Source organism: Epinephelus fuscoguttatus, linkage group LG11 (genome assembly GCF_011397635.1).
Source record: "Epinephelus fuscoguttatus linkage group LG11, E.fuscoguttatus.final_Chr_v1".
Lineage (NCBI taxonomy): Eukaryota > Metazoa > Chordata > Actinopteri > Perciformes > Serranidae > Epinephelus > Epinephelus fuscoguttatus.
In genome coordinates this window covers 26,651,617-26,668,065 of record NC_064762.1, presented here as the reverse complement: position 1 = coordinate 26,668,065, position 16,449 = coordinate 26,651,617, and the positions used below count along the sequence as shown (strand labels likewise).

The 16,449-nt window shown below is 40.0% G+C and overlaps 1 protein-coding gene across 5 annotated transcripts in view; it reads right to left on the bottom strand.

Moving 5' to 3' along the window:
- The window catches only part of LOC125896529 (DNA (cytosine-5)-methyltransferase 3A-like), a 70,962-nt gene that overhangs the window by 53,930 nt on the left and 583 nt on the right, over nt 1-16,449 (bottom strand). For all 5 annotated transcript variants that reach the window (XM_049589130.1, XM_049589132.1, XM_049589133.1 and 2 more), the window contains exons 2-3: nt 11,583-11,818; nt 1,560-1,667 (exon numbers count right to left, since the gene is read on the bottom strand). In XM_049589130.1, coding sequence (XP_049445087.1) covers nt 1,560-1,667; nt 11,583-11,651 — 177 coding nt within the window. In that variant the 5' untranslated portion in view covers nt 11,652-11,818. The remainder of the gene's footprint in view (nt 1-1,559; nt 1,668-11,582; nt 11,819-16,449) is intronic.

Sequence of the window (16,449 nt, the reverse complement as noted above, 5' to 3'; positions counted from 1 at the left end):
ATACTGGTTATTGTTTGGTGACCAGTAATCAATCAAAGCTCTCATTACATCTTTTGAGCATGCTATTTTATTTTGATCTTTGGATTAATGTTGAGTTAGATCTAATTGGGTTTGTTCTGTCTTCTCATTGCGTTGTGTCTATGTAAAGGTCTGAATGACTTGTATCTGTGGTGATGTTGTTTGTATGCAGTTTGTTCCTAAAGGTCCTGTGTGTAGGATTTAGGGGCATCTATTGGCAGAAATGGAATATAACATTCATAACTATGTGTTCATTGGTTTATAATCACCTGAAAAAAAAGAATGGTTGTGGGGGGGTTTTTTACCTTAGAACAAGCCTTTTATATCTACATATGGAGTGGGTCCTCTTCCACCGAGTCTGCTATGTTGTTCTACAGTAGCCCAGAGTGGACAATTCAAACACTGGCTCTAGATAAGGCCATACGCATTTTTTGCATTGGCCATCATAGGTCTCCTACACACTTGGCACACAGGAGAAATTTCAGTTCTGCAACCTTACCTCTGAGTGCCATTAAATCCCACACACTGGACCTTTAAGTGCCACTTGCAAAACAGATCTTGGCATCAAATAAAACTTAGTTTAAAAAAAAAAGGTTGACAACATGCAATTTTAAAATCAATCAACAGGATTTGTAAAACAAAAAATGTGGTAAAACCAATTAATAAATGGGTCAGACTGGGCAACAAAATGGGAGATTAAAAAATCAAACAGGTTGAAAGACGGCCAATAGCTTTGTCAGATGAGCTACCACTTTATTTGGAAGTAAAACTGAACATGTATTGTTGCTAATAATCCCTTTTTGTCCACCACAGAACACATAACTATGGCAAGTATTGTAGGACAGATTTGGTGGAGGTTTACACACAGGGATCCCAGTGACTTAAATTTGTGTCCACTCCAAATAAATTTGGCAAACAGACTCTGATCTTGTCTGATTGTCTCACTGTTCAAGCTTGTTGCCCTGTCTGACTTGCCACATTCTGTGAACTCCACCATTACTTTGCTGAGTACACAGTACAGTTTTAAAGAAAGTGGTAACAGCAATTCACTGACAATGTGGGGGATGGAACCACTGACTAGTGAAAATTATGACAAAATTAAGAGGAAATGAAGCTAGCATTATTGCATTGCCTGTTAAGTCCTGCTGAACAGTCAGTGTAGAGGGGAATCCCTGTTCTTAAGACACACTACTGGTGAAAAAAAGTCTCAGTGTAACATGTTAAAGCAGAAAAAAGCAACCAAGAAAAGCTGCCATGAGTAGGCAAGTGCTCCGTCGCATTATCTGTCAAACACACTCAAATGTGACACTGTGTCCTCAGATTAATGTGTTATTAGGAAAAAAAAGCTGAGCTAACTGCCACTCAGCAGCTCGCAGGTGTGAATACATAAATGTGAAGAATTGGTGCTCCTGGAAGTGCATGTTTAACATATCTTTTCAGGGCTAGACAGGGAGATTTTGTATAGGTGAATAGGTAATCAATCACTCTGCCGCAGCGTGGAGTATAAAAGGCCAATGACAGCCTATAATTACAGTACTCACAGGAAGCAGCTGTTTGCGTTTCCTGCCAGGACGACCCACTCTGCGCTTGGCGCGGGGGCTCGCTGGTGTCCCCTCCTCTGGACTGTCATGGTCTGCTCCATCTTCACCCTGGACAATTACAGAGAGGCCACATCAAACACTGAGCCGATCGAATGACTGTATGAAGATTTAATTGATGTCAGCAGTGAGGCCGCATTAAAGCAACAATGACTCAGGGAGATGTGGTCAAGAAACACCCTGGGGCAGAGACTGGAAAATGGGATAAAACATATAAAGGGTAGCACACAATAACTAGAGTATCTGCAGTTTTAGGAAAGCCAAGAGTCACACTTTTTATGACCTTTTCACTAGAAGAAGCTGAACTTAAGACCAATTTAAAAACAAACTACTTTAAAAACAAAGACCTCAAAACCCTGCCAGGTTCACATTGAACAAAGACGTTCTTAAACTATAAATGGGTGAAATATGGAGGACAAAACCAGTAAATTACATGTTTGCAGACATGAAAGCCAGCTGTGTTTAGTAAAGCAAATGGGTTACATATTGAACTACTTCTGGACCTCCTCTGGATTGATCTAAGTGTGGATACACAGCACAAAAACTCCTACAAGATAAAAAAAAATAAGATCATTACTTGAGGTCCAGTGGAAACCTTGATAACATAATACCTTTACCCTGCGCTGCCTTGTATTGATTCCTCAAGTGAAGCTTTGAACTTAAATTAATTCATCACAGCAGTTTGTTCCCCAGCTCAACTCAGAGCAGAGACAAAGTGGTACAATAGAACAGAGATGTACACAAGAAGCAGGGTAATTTTACAGTGATATAGTATAAAATAAAAATAGCATGCTGCAGCTGTGTGTTGACTTGGTGGTGAGAGTGTTGGGACAAAGCAAAGTTAAAACCAGAGGGACTGCCTAATGAGATATCATTCTGTTTTCAATTATATCATGTCAAACTACAGAACCTTCTCATGATGTGTTGTTGGCAGTTCCCTGGTTTGCATAAAATACAGTACATCACATGGAGTAATTGTAGTTCCACTAGAGAAAACCTCACATAATCACATTGGTCAAAACAGAACATTGTACACAACACTTATAATCCGGGGGTGAAATGTGAAATATTTAGTTAATCTGATTCAAAGCTAATTGGTGGAAAATTTGGAAATGTGTCAACACAATAAAGAAACAGTAAATCTAAAATCTATTATCGGTGGACCTGTGGACTCGAGTCACATGGTTTGAAATGGAGCCTAAATCCGGACCTGCCTTGATGACTCAACTGAACAAAATTAAAAGACTTACAACTCAGCTCTGACTTTAACAACAACAACAATTTGTGACTTTAGAGTGACTTGATATCCTGCCCCAAAGCCCAAAGATTTGAAATGATTTAAAAGGCATGTAGTAAATCAACCCTTCATTTTCCTGTGGTCAACGATAAATAAACTGACAGCAACAAGGCAAAGATTCATCTCAGAAATTAAAAATTGTTGCAGTTGTGCCCCTGAAAGATACAGAGGCACATCTGGCCATTTGGCTTTTTAACATTATATAACAGTACATATATAAACTTATTTGAAAGTAAGGATGCACCTATTTCCGATGCCTAAACTCAGGGTATCTTATAGGATATACTAATATGGCATATAGTGATGAATAAGGTAATATTAGGCACTGCTGTAATTTGATCTGCCTGTCTGCTATGACTGAATGAATGTATGTCATAGCAGAAAGACTAAATTTCAAAATGATATTCACCTCTTTCACATATAGTTTGCAGTAAATTACTGGGATAACCTTTCAGGCACTCCAAGTGATTTTCTCAATTCACGCACGTGCTACTTTCAGGAACTTTTCTGTCTTGCGCCTTTTCACACATCATGGCAATGCCAGAATAGATTCAGCAAGGCACACTCCAGCAGATGGAGGTATTGCAACATAAAGCCATAAAACTCAAAAGAAGAGGAAGAAGATGGGGCACGGCCGAATGTACGTGAATGCGGTGGAAGACGTTGTTCATTGTTTTCGGAAACATGTGGGGCAAGAAGCAGTTTTTGTTCTTGAAATAAGGTGTTTACTTGCAAAGAAAATAACTTGTATTATTTATTAGTTATCAAATCACCAGCGAAAGCATTGGCGTAAATGCTAAACTGCAAACAAGTCGCTGATTTAAATACGTCATCAGCAGAGTCCTGGGAGTGGTTCACTCACAGAACTTGAAAGCATCTTTCATCAGACAGATGTAACCCTTTACGTGCTTGTCACTGCAATGTTACTGCTTTTACTGTACTGTTTTTTCCTGAAATGTTACTGTTTTCATTGTACCGGCATTTTCCTTGACATGTTCCGAGGTCTTGAGGTGTAAAAATTGGCGGTGCAGATTTCCCTGAATATCAATACCTGCTCCCATTTACACATGACTCCATGCAGGAAATGTTCCTGAACATTATCGGGATCGACCACATGTGTGAAAGGGACAATAGATGATGTATGTAATGTGGGTCAGTCACATCTGTCGATACCTGATCTACTTCGGAGGGTCAGGTTTGTATTTGAAAACACTTATAAGGCCTTACTTATTTCTGTAAATGTACTGTACTTGCTGCTTAAACACAACTATAGCATAAAATGTTTTGGTGAAAGACGGACTCAAGACACAATGCTTAGGACTTGGACTTGACTTGAAACAAACAATGACTTTGTCCCACCTCCACCATTTGGCAGATGCTAGTTGTTCTCTTGTTTTTCTGCCAAAACAATAAGTCATTATTACAAACATAAAGAGCCAATATAAAGATGAGAGGTTTGAGAGGAGGAGATTTCTGAGAAGAGACCCCCGTATAGACAAACCACTGTTTGTCAGCCCCCTCACTATCAGTTACGAGATACTAAAATATCCACTCATTCACAATCAGATTAGACAGTCTTCTCTCCCAGAGCTGTAAAACTGCTCTCTCCCACACAGTAGTAATCTCTGGGTAGATGCAACCCCCTCCCCAATAAATTCCCTCACTTTCTATTTTTACATCGCCTCTAGGCAAAATCTGAGTTGCTGAGAGTCTCAGGTCTGTGCAAAATTTTTATTGGGCCCAAGAGGACACGTGGAAGAGCTAAATAAAATAAGCAACACCTGCTGCATCTTTAGTTAAGCAGTCAAAACATTCTTCATGTGAGATGCCTGTTACTTTAAGAGTATTGTATTTTAGCCAGGAGGAAGGAATTTGCCAGCCGCAGTGATTTTAATTATAGGCCTTTATATTCATATTTGAGCTCTCTTTATGTGATGTGCAGCCTCGGGCAGAAATTAAATAAATGTCACTGTTACAAGAGAGAACCATTAGACTCTTGTAGTCCTGCAGTGAACAAGGCAGCTTTAAATGTACACGATAGAAGGAATATTGTTTTTAATATTTAGAGGTTTGCCCAACTTGTTGATGCCCAAGTTGATCTATGTGGGATTTTAACAAATGGGAGTCAGCAAGTCAGAAAACTGTGTGTTTACTACTTTCTAGGTACACTGGGGTCCCATTTCATTTCACTTGGGAGCAGCATACTAAATACTATAGTATACCAGTGGTTCCCAACTGGCCACAGGCCAAAAGTGGATCGCAGGTCCATTCTGAATGGACTGCAAGTGACCTGGGAACTTGTCTAGTTTGTAAAAAACACACTTTATTTTAAAAGTACAGTGAATTTCTGAGACAAGCTTCAATTTAAAGTGCTGTTTCCAGTTGTAGAGTGAGTGAATAACAGACAGCTACTTAACAGAGACAGCAAACTAGCTTGATAACATCGCTGAATGCAGGTACGATGCCAAATATATTAAACTCTGTGGACCTTGAACTAAGGAGAAATCTGGACCCCGTGGCTGGACCAGTTGGGAGCCACTGTACTATAATATACTATACAGTATACATACTTTTTAATGCATGGGGCCCTCCTTAATTTGAGTAAGACAGTAAAGTTTTTGTTCGTTTTTTTAGATTATTTTTTAGGGCTTTTTGTCTTTATCATAGCACACCTGGAGAGTGGCATGAAGCAGAGTGCTGCAGGCTGGAATTGAACCCGGACTGATGCAAAGGACTCAGCCTATGTGGGCTCTCCAAGGTGAGCTGGAGGTTGCCCCGCAGCCAAGGGTAGTTTTTGGGTCAGGCACATATTTTCTGACCCATGAGGACCTCTATTATACACTGGTGGCTGAACACACCTCAGACTATGGCTGGGTGATGTGGTCGAAAACATTATCACAATATACTTAAGGATATTGAAAGCAATGTACTTTGCACCACATTTATCTTCTTTATTTTTTTTACAACAATTTTTGTGAATCTAAATAACATTTTGCTCTGAATCATTCAATTAAACAAATTATCACATCACCACAATATAATTTTCCTGGAAGTCCATTAGTAATCTATCCTATGATTAGATATGTATAATTTTTATCCCCATACTTATACTGTGCACTGTATATATGATGATATAATCCAAAAAATACCATTAGAAGTTGTTAACAGAGAAAATAACCAGACAGGAATGTTTGTTTCTGACAAATCCAGCAAATTGACAATGGTATAATCCAGGGATAAGTAAGAGATTAAATAGTATAAACAAGATTTCAGCATCTCTGACAGATGACACATTTATATCATCCTGACTGTCGACATTAAAACTGAAGGCTGCTTCCACTTGTTCTCCATCAACTAGCTACAACTTTTTTTTTTTATCTACAGCAATTGTTTTTTTTAAATGTTTGCAAGGTAACTTTTTGTGTGTTGTGTAGCCTAGTCTCCTGCACTCTTTTGCTGTGTGTACAGGAGAGACTGTCAACTTTAGTTTAATAAAAACAACAGCTCTATTGCTCTACTCTTTTTTTCCGCTCCACCTGACTGTGTGTGCTGCCTTGTGTTTCCATTAATGTCTTCTTCCCTTTCTCTCTTCCTCCACTGCTGGACCCTCTGTTGCGGTGACAGTGGAGTGGTTGCTAAGGTGCAGAAACTGCTTAGCAACTGTCTCCGACAGGGCCGCCATGCTGACTAAACATTCTGATGTCACTTCCCTGACGATAAGCGTAACAACCAGCTAGAATGGGGTAATGGCATGGCCGCCTTGTCTGATTGGTGTGGTGTCCATACGCCTGTGTCACGACACACTTGCATTTTAACATTACACATGTACTGCATCATGAACGTGCGACAAGTAGAAAAAAAAAAACCTAAGTAAAATAAGGTCAAAAATAAACTGATAGAGCTGTAACACCACTCAACTACATCCCTTTACAAAAATATGTCAACACATACAAACACACGCACACACTGGCCAATCTGTCCGTATATCTTTGGTCTATTTCTGTCTCCCGGCAGGTTATTTTAGGCCACTGCAGTTGCTAAGCAACCAGACTGCAAACCAGGAGGGCAGAGGAGGATCCCATTAGCAGCAGACAGCTTGTCCTCTTTCTTTCTTCCCCATCCCTACGTCCTTCTCTCTGTCTCTCTCCTGCTTCCTGTGTCTCCCTCCTCTGCTGCTTTCTGTATTTCACTTTAAAACTACAACTTACCTAATCATTAGTCGATAAAGCTGTCAGCAGAACAAATACTACACTTTCATTTTTCTGTGTTTAGGCTCCATTCAAACCATTCAAAGCATTTAAACACGACAGTAGCAGAGCAGATTTCACCTTTACGCAATCCTGTTGTTTGAATAATCATTTTTTGCACATTTTCAACAATTAACAATCAACAATTAACCAATCCTGAGCACTCCTCTTCCCCGGTTACTGTGATAATACTGTTAGTAGCTATGTCTGACCACTAGTCAACAACATGGCGAAAGCTACTCCATCTTGGGTTTTAGAGATGGAGCAAACAAAACCGTCAGAATACAGAGTGTTGCTTTTACAGATCCCCCAGCAAACCTTTTTACTATCTTCAAAGTGTCTCTGTAGTTTGCAGCATATACCAGATACATAAGCAATTTTAAGGAATGATTGGCGGCGTACGGTCACAAAGTAGGGCAGAGTTTGAACTTCTCTCTAAAACAGAGTGTATAATTTATTTAAACACTATAGTATATTACCTTCAAAGAGATCCCTACGTGTACGATTAATTGTGTCAAGACTACTCATTCATGACGATCAGGAGGGCAGTTTGAAGACCGCTTTGATGTCAGGGTTTCTTTTTGGCCTGCCTTAAAATATTGCCATTGAGAACATGTAGAAACTCTTTCACCTTTAGTCCCGGCCAGCATGCAGAAGGAGCTAGTTTGTTTCAGGTATACTGTACCCTGAAAGCTTTAGAGATCGGCTTAAACACTCTTGTTCACATGATCATGACATTATATATCCACAAGATGGATCTTTTGACAATCCTCAAACTGTCTTTGGCGTTTGTAACATACATGTACAGAAGCATAAATGTGGGTACTTGGCAGCCAAAGCATTAGAGGGAGAAGATGACCTTGCCCAGCTGCGACTGGTGCATTGAGGGAAAGGGGAGGTGTTTAATTTTAAAGCTATAAAAAAATGATAAAAATGAATGGGCTGAACTTAAGGTCAATAAGGTTTTTGGGCCTGAGATTGCAGGCCTGACCCTTTGCAGCACAAAAGCATTAGGTTTTGAGTGACACTGACGTTATACATGCACTGTAGTACTATTTATCAGTCTATATTGTTTCAGTATGAATTGCAGTGTTGGAGATATCGGCTGTAAAGATGTCTGCCGTCTCTCCAATATAATGGAACTAAATGGAACTTGGCTTGAAGTGCTATAAGTACCCAAAAAAATACATTTGAAAAACTCAACAGCAACGTCTCTTTCCAGAAATCACGACCTGGTTACTCAAGATAATCCATAGACCTTGTTGTGAGCAGTTTCATTGAAGAACTATTTTCTTTCTACCAAAAGACACCCACCAATTGTATCAATGGGCAGAAGGAAGCTTGCATGTACTCATGGAGTTGTGCTTGTTACAGCAGTTGTGCTTGGCTGTAACATTAGCTAGCATGCTTTCTTCTGCGCGGTGATACAGTTGGCGTGTGCAGTTTGATAAAAAGAAAATAGTTCCTACTGTACATGAAACTGCTCACAACAAGGTCTGCTGATTATATTGAGTAACTGGGTCATGATTTCTGTGAAGAGACATTGCTGTTGAGTTTTTTAAATGTATTATTTTGGCACTTTGAGCACCACAAGCTGAGTGCCATCTAGTTCCATTATATTGGAGAAAAGGTAGACATCTCTACAGCTGATATCTGCAACATTTGGCAACTCACACTAAAACAATATAGACTGATAAATAGCACTACAGGTAAGGAAAAACAAGGACTTTTGATTTAGGGTTGAACTAGTTTCAACAGGTTTACAAAAAGTGATACACACAACAACAGGCTTTGACGATTATTCTGAACGTCATAACAGAAATTCTACTGAAAAGTCCAACAGTAGCTTCTGTCATGTGCAATGGATTATAACTGGAATCAGACCTCGCACGCCTCTCTCCTCTCTATCTCCTGCCATGTCTCCCTCTCTGTCCTCAAACTCTGTGACTCACTCAGATTTCTTTCCAGGCTTTTTTTTTTGACTCTTTGAGGGTTTAATCTCAGGAAGTTAAAAAGCACAACAAACTCTATAGTAAAGAGAAAAAAAACCCTATAAGGGAAACTTTGTACTTGTTGGCTCTTTGCCAGAGTGTGAATGTGGAAGTAAGTGAGTAAGACGGCTCTTTATATAGCCGCACTATAGAATGAACTTCAAACTTCTCACAGATTTACGAGGGCTGCCCTGGGCTCTGGGGGCGCAAATGAAAGGAGCCATTTTTCACTTTGTGTACGTCTGACAGTGGGTTAATGTGTGCATGCTCATTTATGTAGAAAAAAAAAAGGACTTTGAGAGTCGAAACTCTGTATTCGTCTCACCTGCATGTGGTCGGGTGAGTGTGTGGAATGCAGAAAAGGCCTCAAGTGAATGTAAATAAATAACTGCAAGTTTAATTATTACAGACACACACACACACACACACACACACACAAGGTGTTACTCGCCAGATTTTCTGTGTGTGTTGGCTAAAAAAAGCTCTCAACTGCGAGCTTAGAAGCCAAAGTAGTGGTGGTAATGATAGCTGTAGTAAAAGAGGTGGTGGTTGTAATAATATCTGCGGCGGCAAAAATAACAGTAGTAGTAATTTAATATGTATAATAATAGAAGCAGCAATAATAACAGTAATAGGAGTAATAATAGTGACAGTAGAAGCAGCTGAGTTTGTAGCAGTGCAAGTGGTGGTAAAAGTCAGAGGTGGACAATTGAGCGCATTTATTCAAGTTGATTTAAATACAATGTTTTTAGTGCCAGTACTTTACTGAAGTATTTCCACTTTATATGTAGTTCCTCTTCCATTTACCACACTATGTACATCAGGAAATACTGTATGCTTATGCGAAAACACTTATCTAATGGATATAATCACAGCATTAGAGCTCTATAATGAGTGCCATAAAACTGATGTAGTGCCACTGTTTAAATTACTCAACAGTATATTAATTAGTTTGTGCCACCTGCACTTACTGTACAACACTGGAACACTGCTTGTACTTAAATCCTTCTGGTAATGCTCCACAGTCTACTGTCTACAAGGAACCGGTCATACAAATAAGTATATTTACACAACTAGGGACGTGAACAGTTAACTGCAAATCTGTTAACCACGGGGAATATTTTTAACAGGTTATGCATTTTGATCTATAGGTTCATTTTCATAATCTTCAGTTTAGTAGTACTAGCACTGTGCCACAAAAAGCTAAAAGGGTATTCATGCTACTCTGGTTAGGTAGCTGCCGCAGCTCTGTATTCTACGTCACCCAAGTAGGAGCTAGTTAGCAGCACCACTTGCGCACCAATTACCACTGGTAACGTTGTCCCGACCAATGGTAGTAGAACGACGCTGCTTCAGAAACATTGTGTCCACCCTTCGGTCTCCCCCAAGGTCACCTCAGTGAGTAAGCAGCTTAATTTTGAGCCACAAAACCCTTTAGTATTGTTAGCATCTCCCAAGTGGGAGCTAGCAGCACCACTCGCTCAGCCATTACCACTGGCAATGTTGTCCCAACCCATGGTCGCTGAACTGTATTGCTGCAGAAACATTGTGTCCACCCTTCGGTCTCCCCCCACGTCACCTCAGTGAGTATGCGACGCGGTTTAATTTTGAGCTGCAAAACTCTTTAGCACTGTTTTACAGTACAGTATGTTTTCACTGCTTGCTCTGTTAGCAGTGTCTGCTTGGCTAGTGGTGCTAACAGCTTAAAATCAAGCCGCTTACTCACCAGGGCAACCTATGGGGAGACAGGAAATCTGGCAAAATGTTGCTGTAGCAACACCTTCCCGCCACCATGGGCTGAGACAACACTGCCAGCGTTAGCCGCAGAGTGAGCAGCACCACTAGCTAGCTTCCACAAGGTCGGTGCACAGTGCAGAGCAGCCAGCTAATCAGTGAGCCATAGGCACTATGTTTCTTTTGAAATGCAGCACTAAAGCTCAATGAATTAAAAAGAACAGCTTTACCTGCTAGTTACTGATAATAGGTGTAGGGCTATCAAAAGCAAAAGTAACTGAAACTGACATCCCAAAACACAACAGATAAACACAAAATGTGCAGTTGATATACTGTACATACTTTCGTGCCCCTACATACGTTCATTTTACTAATGAGTCATTTGACTCCTGCTGTGCCATTTACTGTTTCCATTTTGTGAACGCATTAATGTAAAGTGACAGGCCTGGCACAATCCTGACCCCATACATTGTATGTTAATACTTCTATTCTTCATAAGGCTTTTGATTGCCAGACTTTTATGTTTGCTGGGTTATTTTTTCCATTGTGGTTCAGTTGGTTTCACTCAAGTCAAGAACTTTTTCCATTACATAAATAGTTGTAATAGTCATGCAGCTTTAATTGTATAGCTGTGGTAGTAGTGATACTTTCAACTGAAATCATTTAAGACTTTGCAACAATAATCTATCTCTCTCACCACATCATTGCTGATGTCGTTCTCCGGTGTCTCGGGCGGTTCAGCGGCAGCAGGACTGTTGGACGGCATGGCTGGGAGCGGCTCGGTGAAACCAACTTTAGAAAGTTAAAAAAAAAAAAAATGGTGCAAATCAAAACATGGGAAAGGCCCTCAGAAGCACCAGGTGCAGCTTCATTCAATCTAGCTGTCTGTTGGTCTGTCGGACGATCACTCGCTCGCTCGGTCCTCCCCCTCTCCTAAGAGAACATGAGAAAACAAACACACAAAGCATGACATGAGTGGATATACAGTCAGAGGAAATCTGTCCAATTTGAGAAAGAAAACACTCTCAGTATGTGGCTGACATCTTTTTTTTCTCCTCCTCAGTCGACCCACCTCTTGTTCACACCCCCACACAGACACACATACAGAGCCCTGAGGTTAAGACTACAGAGGTAAAGGTGTCTCCACAAACTGTACATGATGGATGGGACCCCTGCACATGCAGAGCTGAAAATATTCAATTTCAGAGCACAACAGGTTAAAACACACACACACACACACACACACACACACACACACACACAGTTATGCACACATGGATACACACAGGTGTCCTCTAAGGAATCTGCTGGAATCAGGGCAGCTTTCAACATGGTTGTCATAACATTTGATTGATGTGACCGGATAAGACTGTCCCCTTTCATTATGAGACAAAGTGGGTGCTTTCAAACTGCGCATAGTTAATGTGTCGAAAATTCTTTTTCCTAAAACAGGATACAGAACTGTTTTTTTTAATGATGGCATAAGCAGGGAAAATCGCAATGAAGCTTTTTGTTTTTTAATCTTGATTTGGGCCACTTGGTCCTAAATCATACTGTATCAGTCTAAACAGCCCAAGGCTGCAACAAACAGCAAAACTGGATAATTTTCTGATTATTATCATTTATCTATTTTAACTTTTTTATTGTTTTGTTTAATTAGTTTTGCTATTTTGGCCTTTTGAGGAGATAGTACAGACAGACAGCGAACATAGGAGGAGAGAGGAGGGATTTCATGCAACAAAGGTCTCTAGGTGTATTTAAGGTTGCCAGGATTCACTTCAACACATGTACTGTCTTTTTTATTTATCTTTTATGAGGAAAAACAACAACAACAATACAGTAATAATAATAGTAAATCTCCATGACAAGTTTTCAAAATCAAAGGTAACATGTTTAAATTACTTGTTTTGTTTGACGAACAGAAATGATATAAAGATATTGAGATATAAAGATATATTGAGAGGCTGTAACAAGTGAGTAAATTTAGCTTTTTATGTGATAAATCAATAACTGCATAATAAGTTTGATACTACAGGAAAAAGGAAAAAGCTGAGAAGAACAAGTCTGATGTCAGTCACTGAGAAGGTGGAGTACAACAAGATGGTGCTTCACTCTGCTCTGAGTCTGAGTTTGCATGCAAACAGCCAAACAGGCAAGGAGATTTTAAGATAGCCAGTAAATGAGGCACAACTGCTTTCTGAGATCTAGATACACAACTCACTTGTAAAAAAAAAAAAAAAAAAAAAAACACTGACTACACTTGTGTTTTGTTGGAGATATCGACCATAGAGATGACTGCCTTCTCTGGAAATTATAGAACCAGTTGGTACTCGGCTTGCAGTGCTCAAAGCTCCAAAATAGTGATGTCTCTTTCTAGAAATCATGACCTGGTTACACAAGATAATCCTTAACCATGTTTAATGTAGGAACTATTTTCTTTCTACTGAACTACACCCGCCAACCGCATCACTGTGGAGGGAAATTAGATTTTCCAAATGTACTTTTTTTGGCGCTTTGAGCACCACAAGCTGAGTGCCATCTAGTTCCACATTATATTCAAGAAAAGACAGACATCTCTACTGTCTATATCTCCAACACTCTGCAACTCACACCAAAACAATCTAGACTGATAAATAGCACTACAGGTAAGCAGAAACATACGTATTTTTGATTTCAGGATGAACTGTCCCTTTAACCACCACCTAACCCCAGCAGAGTTGCTAATTGATTACCATATAAATTGGATTTGCACTCACTAAATAAATCTAGCATTTAGAGAAACTTCAATAAGCAAAAATACACAGTCAGGTGCTGAAGACATTTACAAGCGAGGTCACCTCAGTTCAAACGCTAACAAATCTTTCAAAGGTGTGTTTTTCATCTATTTAGTGGATGTTTCTATGTGGTAATGCAGCAACAAGCAGAGGTATTATAACTATGCAGGGCCGGATTGAACCACTTGGCGGCCTTGGGGCAAAAATTAGCTGTAGTGACGGTTCCTCCCACAGTCTTTGTTTTGTGTCAGTAGCCTGTTACCTCTAAGTGCCATACGTAAGTATACTGTGGTGCCACAGGTTTGCTGCATGTCAGAAAGTATTTCAACTAAATGTCGGAAACAAAAGTATTAGAAGTTGATTTTGACACAGGGCATCTCCCTCAAGATTCGGTCAAAACCTGCAATGCTTTAGGTCCTGGATTTCAGTTCATATGTTCCTTCAGTGGTGCATATACCCCCCAAAATTTGTGACAAATCAAATCACAGTATCACAAGTTAACTGCCTCATGCACTGATTTCAACCGAATCTTTGTTTGAGGTGTTCTGTTGTAAGATTTTAATGGACACCTGCTGCCACCTTCTCTTAGAGCTATGATTTTGGGCTTTATAAATAAAAATCGCTTATTCTTTATAACCATTGCTCAGCTGGATATTAGCATGCAATTACACCATACATGATGGCATTAGTAAAGTCTCCATTAAACTTATTTACTTCAGCATGCTGGGTGTGAAGTTTTTATGACTGTATTTTTACACTTCAGGAGTGTGATTTGTTCAGATACTGAACACAAAAGGAGCCTAAAATACTATGTTTGCATGTGCCTAAAAGAAAATTGGATCTCAGCAGTGATTTGGATTTGAGCACAGTGTGAGTGCAGCCAATATGTCTGGCTTTCCTCAAGATGTATTGTACAGTATGTCACTCCTCACGCTGTGGCCTTACATCACCTACTGTTAAGACAACAGGCGGCCGGCCAGGGTTACCAGCGGAAAGACAAGGGTGGAAACTTTGCAGAAATGGGTGTACAGTATCCACCCCACACCCCGAGGGCTCCCTGCACGAGCTCCAGGCTCCAGGCCAAGCAACTCCTCAAAGTTCTGCGTATTTAGGTCACCCACACACCTCTGACTCCTATAGCATGTCTATACACACTGGTTTAAATTGTTCCAGTCTTCTTGCAGCAGTGGTTTAAATTAGACCATAGTCAAAGGCCCAAGCAGAAGCCTGTACTGGTGGGAGGAGAAATGGTTGCGCAGAGAAAAAGCTTCAGAGGTAAGTCAAGGTAATGAGAGTTAGGCAGTGATAAAACAGGGAAGTAGGTCATTTGTCTTCACAATAAAAGCATCAAATACATGATGTTCTTACGGTCTTATTTATTTAAATTAATCTATTTCCTCTCCTTATACTCAGCTTTTAGTGCTGCTGTAACAGAATATCCTCTCATGGTGATCAATAAAGCCTGACTGTACTGACAGAGCTGGATATGTTTGTTTGAGAGACCTAATTTTTGGACTACACATTACTCATATTCTAATTATATTATTAAATGTGTACAGGTGTTTTCTTCCACAAAGTAACACATTCTAAAGCATTTCTAAGGTGTCCATTTTGATAGAGATCCAAATGGGCCATAGCCAGGTATAAAACAATAAGGTCATCTGAGGTCATGAGTCCTATTCCCCCAACACATTGTGTCCTAATCCTAACCATCAGCCAATTTTGACTTTTCCAGGCTGTACATTTTCATACAGATCCGAGTGGGTCGCAGCCAGGCAAAAAAAATAGTAAGGTCATATGAGGTCATGAGTCCAGTTCCTACGAACACGTCGTGTCCTAATCATAAACATCTGAAATTTCTCATTAGACACAAACAATTAGGTCTCTAAAATGTCTCCAAGCCTGTTTCAAAACCTTCTGTCAAGCATAAAATCCTACTGGGGAAAAACTGGATCCTGTATTCATCAATGTATTATTGATGGCCTGCAAGATGCCAGATTTAAGTCTAAAAATAATGGAGGCAGCAAAAACAATACCAGACATGTTAAAAGTTTTGATGTCTGTGTAATATAAACTTCACACAGGTGTTTAAATCCCCCCAAAATCACAGGCAAAATACAGAGGACATGACCTCAGTGTCCTGAGTACTGGCATATCTGACACACAGACTTACATGAGCTTAAAAAGTAGTGATCACAACATATGGATTATCTGATTTACAGAAAATGAATATGCAACTATTTTTTGATGAACCTTAGAAGAAGGCGTTTGAAGATGTCACCTTGGACTCAACAGACAAAAAAATCACTAGAAAATTCTTACAGCAAAATATTATAAAAAATGAAAACAATCTTTAGTTGCAGCCCTGTTACATTAAAAAGTAAAAGTATTTATTATCAACCTCTACAATATATTTGTGATCACCTGCTGTAACTCTTTTGATAATAATATGGTTGAACATATTGTTTTCCGCAGTGTTTACCGAGACATTTATTTTTAAAGTCTACACCGGAAGTATCGTAGTTTTCCTGCTAGCTTGACGGAGTCCAGCTTTATGACAATTAATATTGGGAGCGACCTCACGCGGCCTTTACCGGACGGACTCTCATAAACGGCGTATAATCCCGGCGGGGGTGTGTGCGGGGCGGGCAGCCGGTGAGAGGCACGTGTCTGAGTGTGTAGCGACGATAAGCTTTAGTGGGTCAGGTAAAAAACACACACGGGGGCGCGTTTCAGACCGAATGCACTCGTTAACCTCGGCAGGCGCGCGCCCGCCCCGCTCGCTCTCAG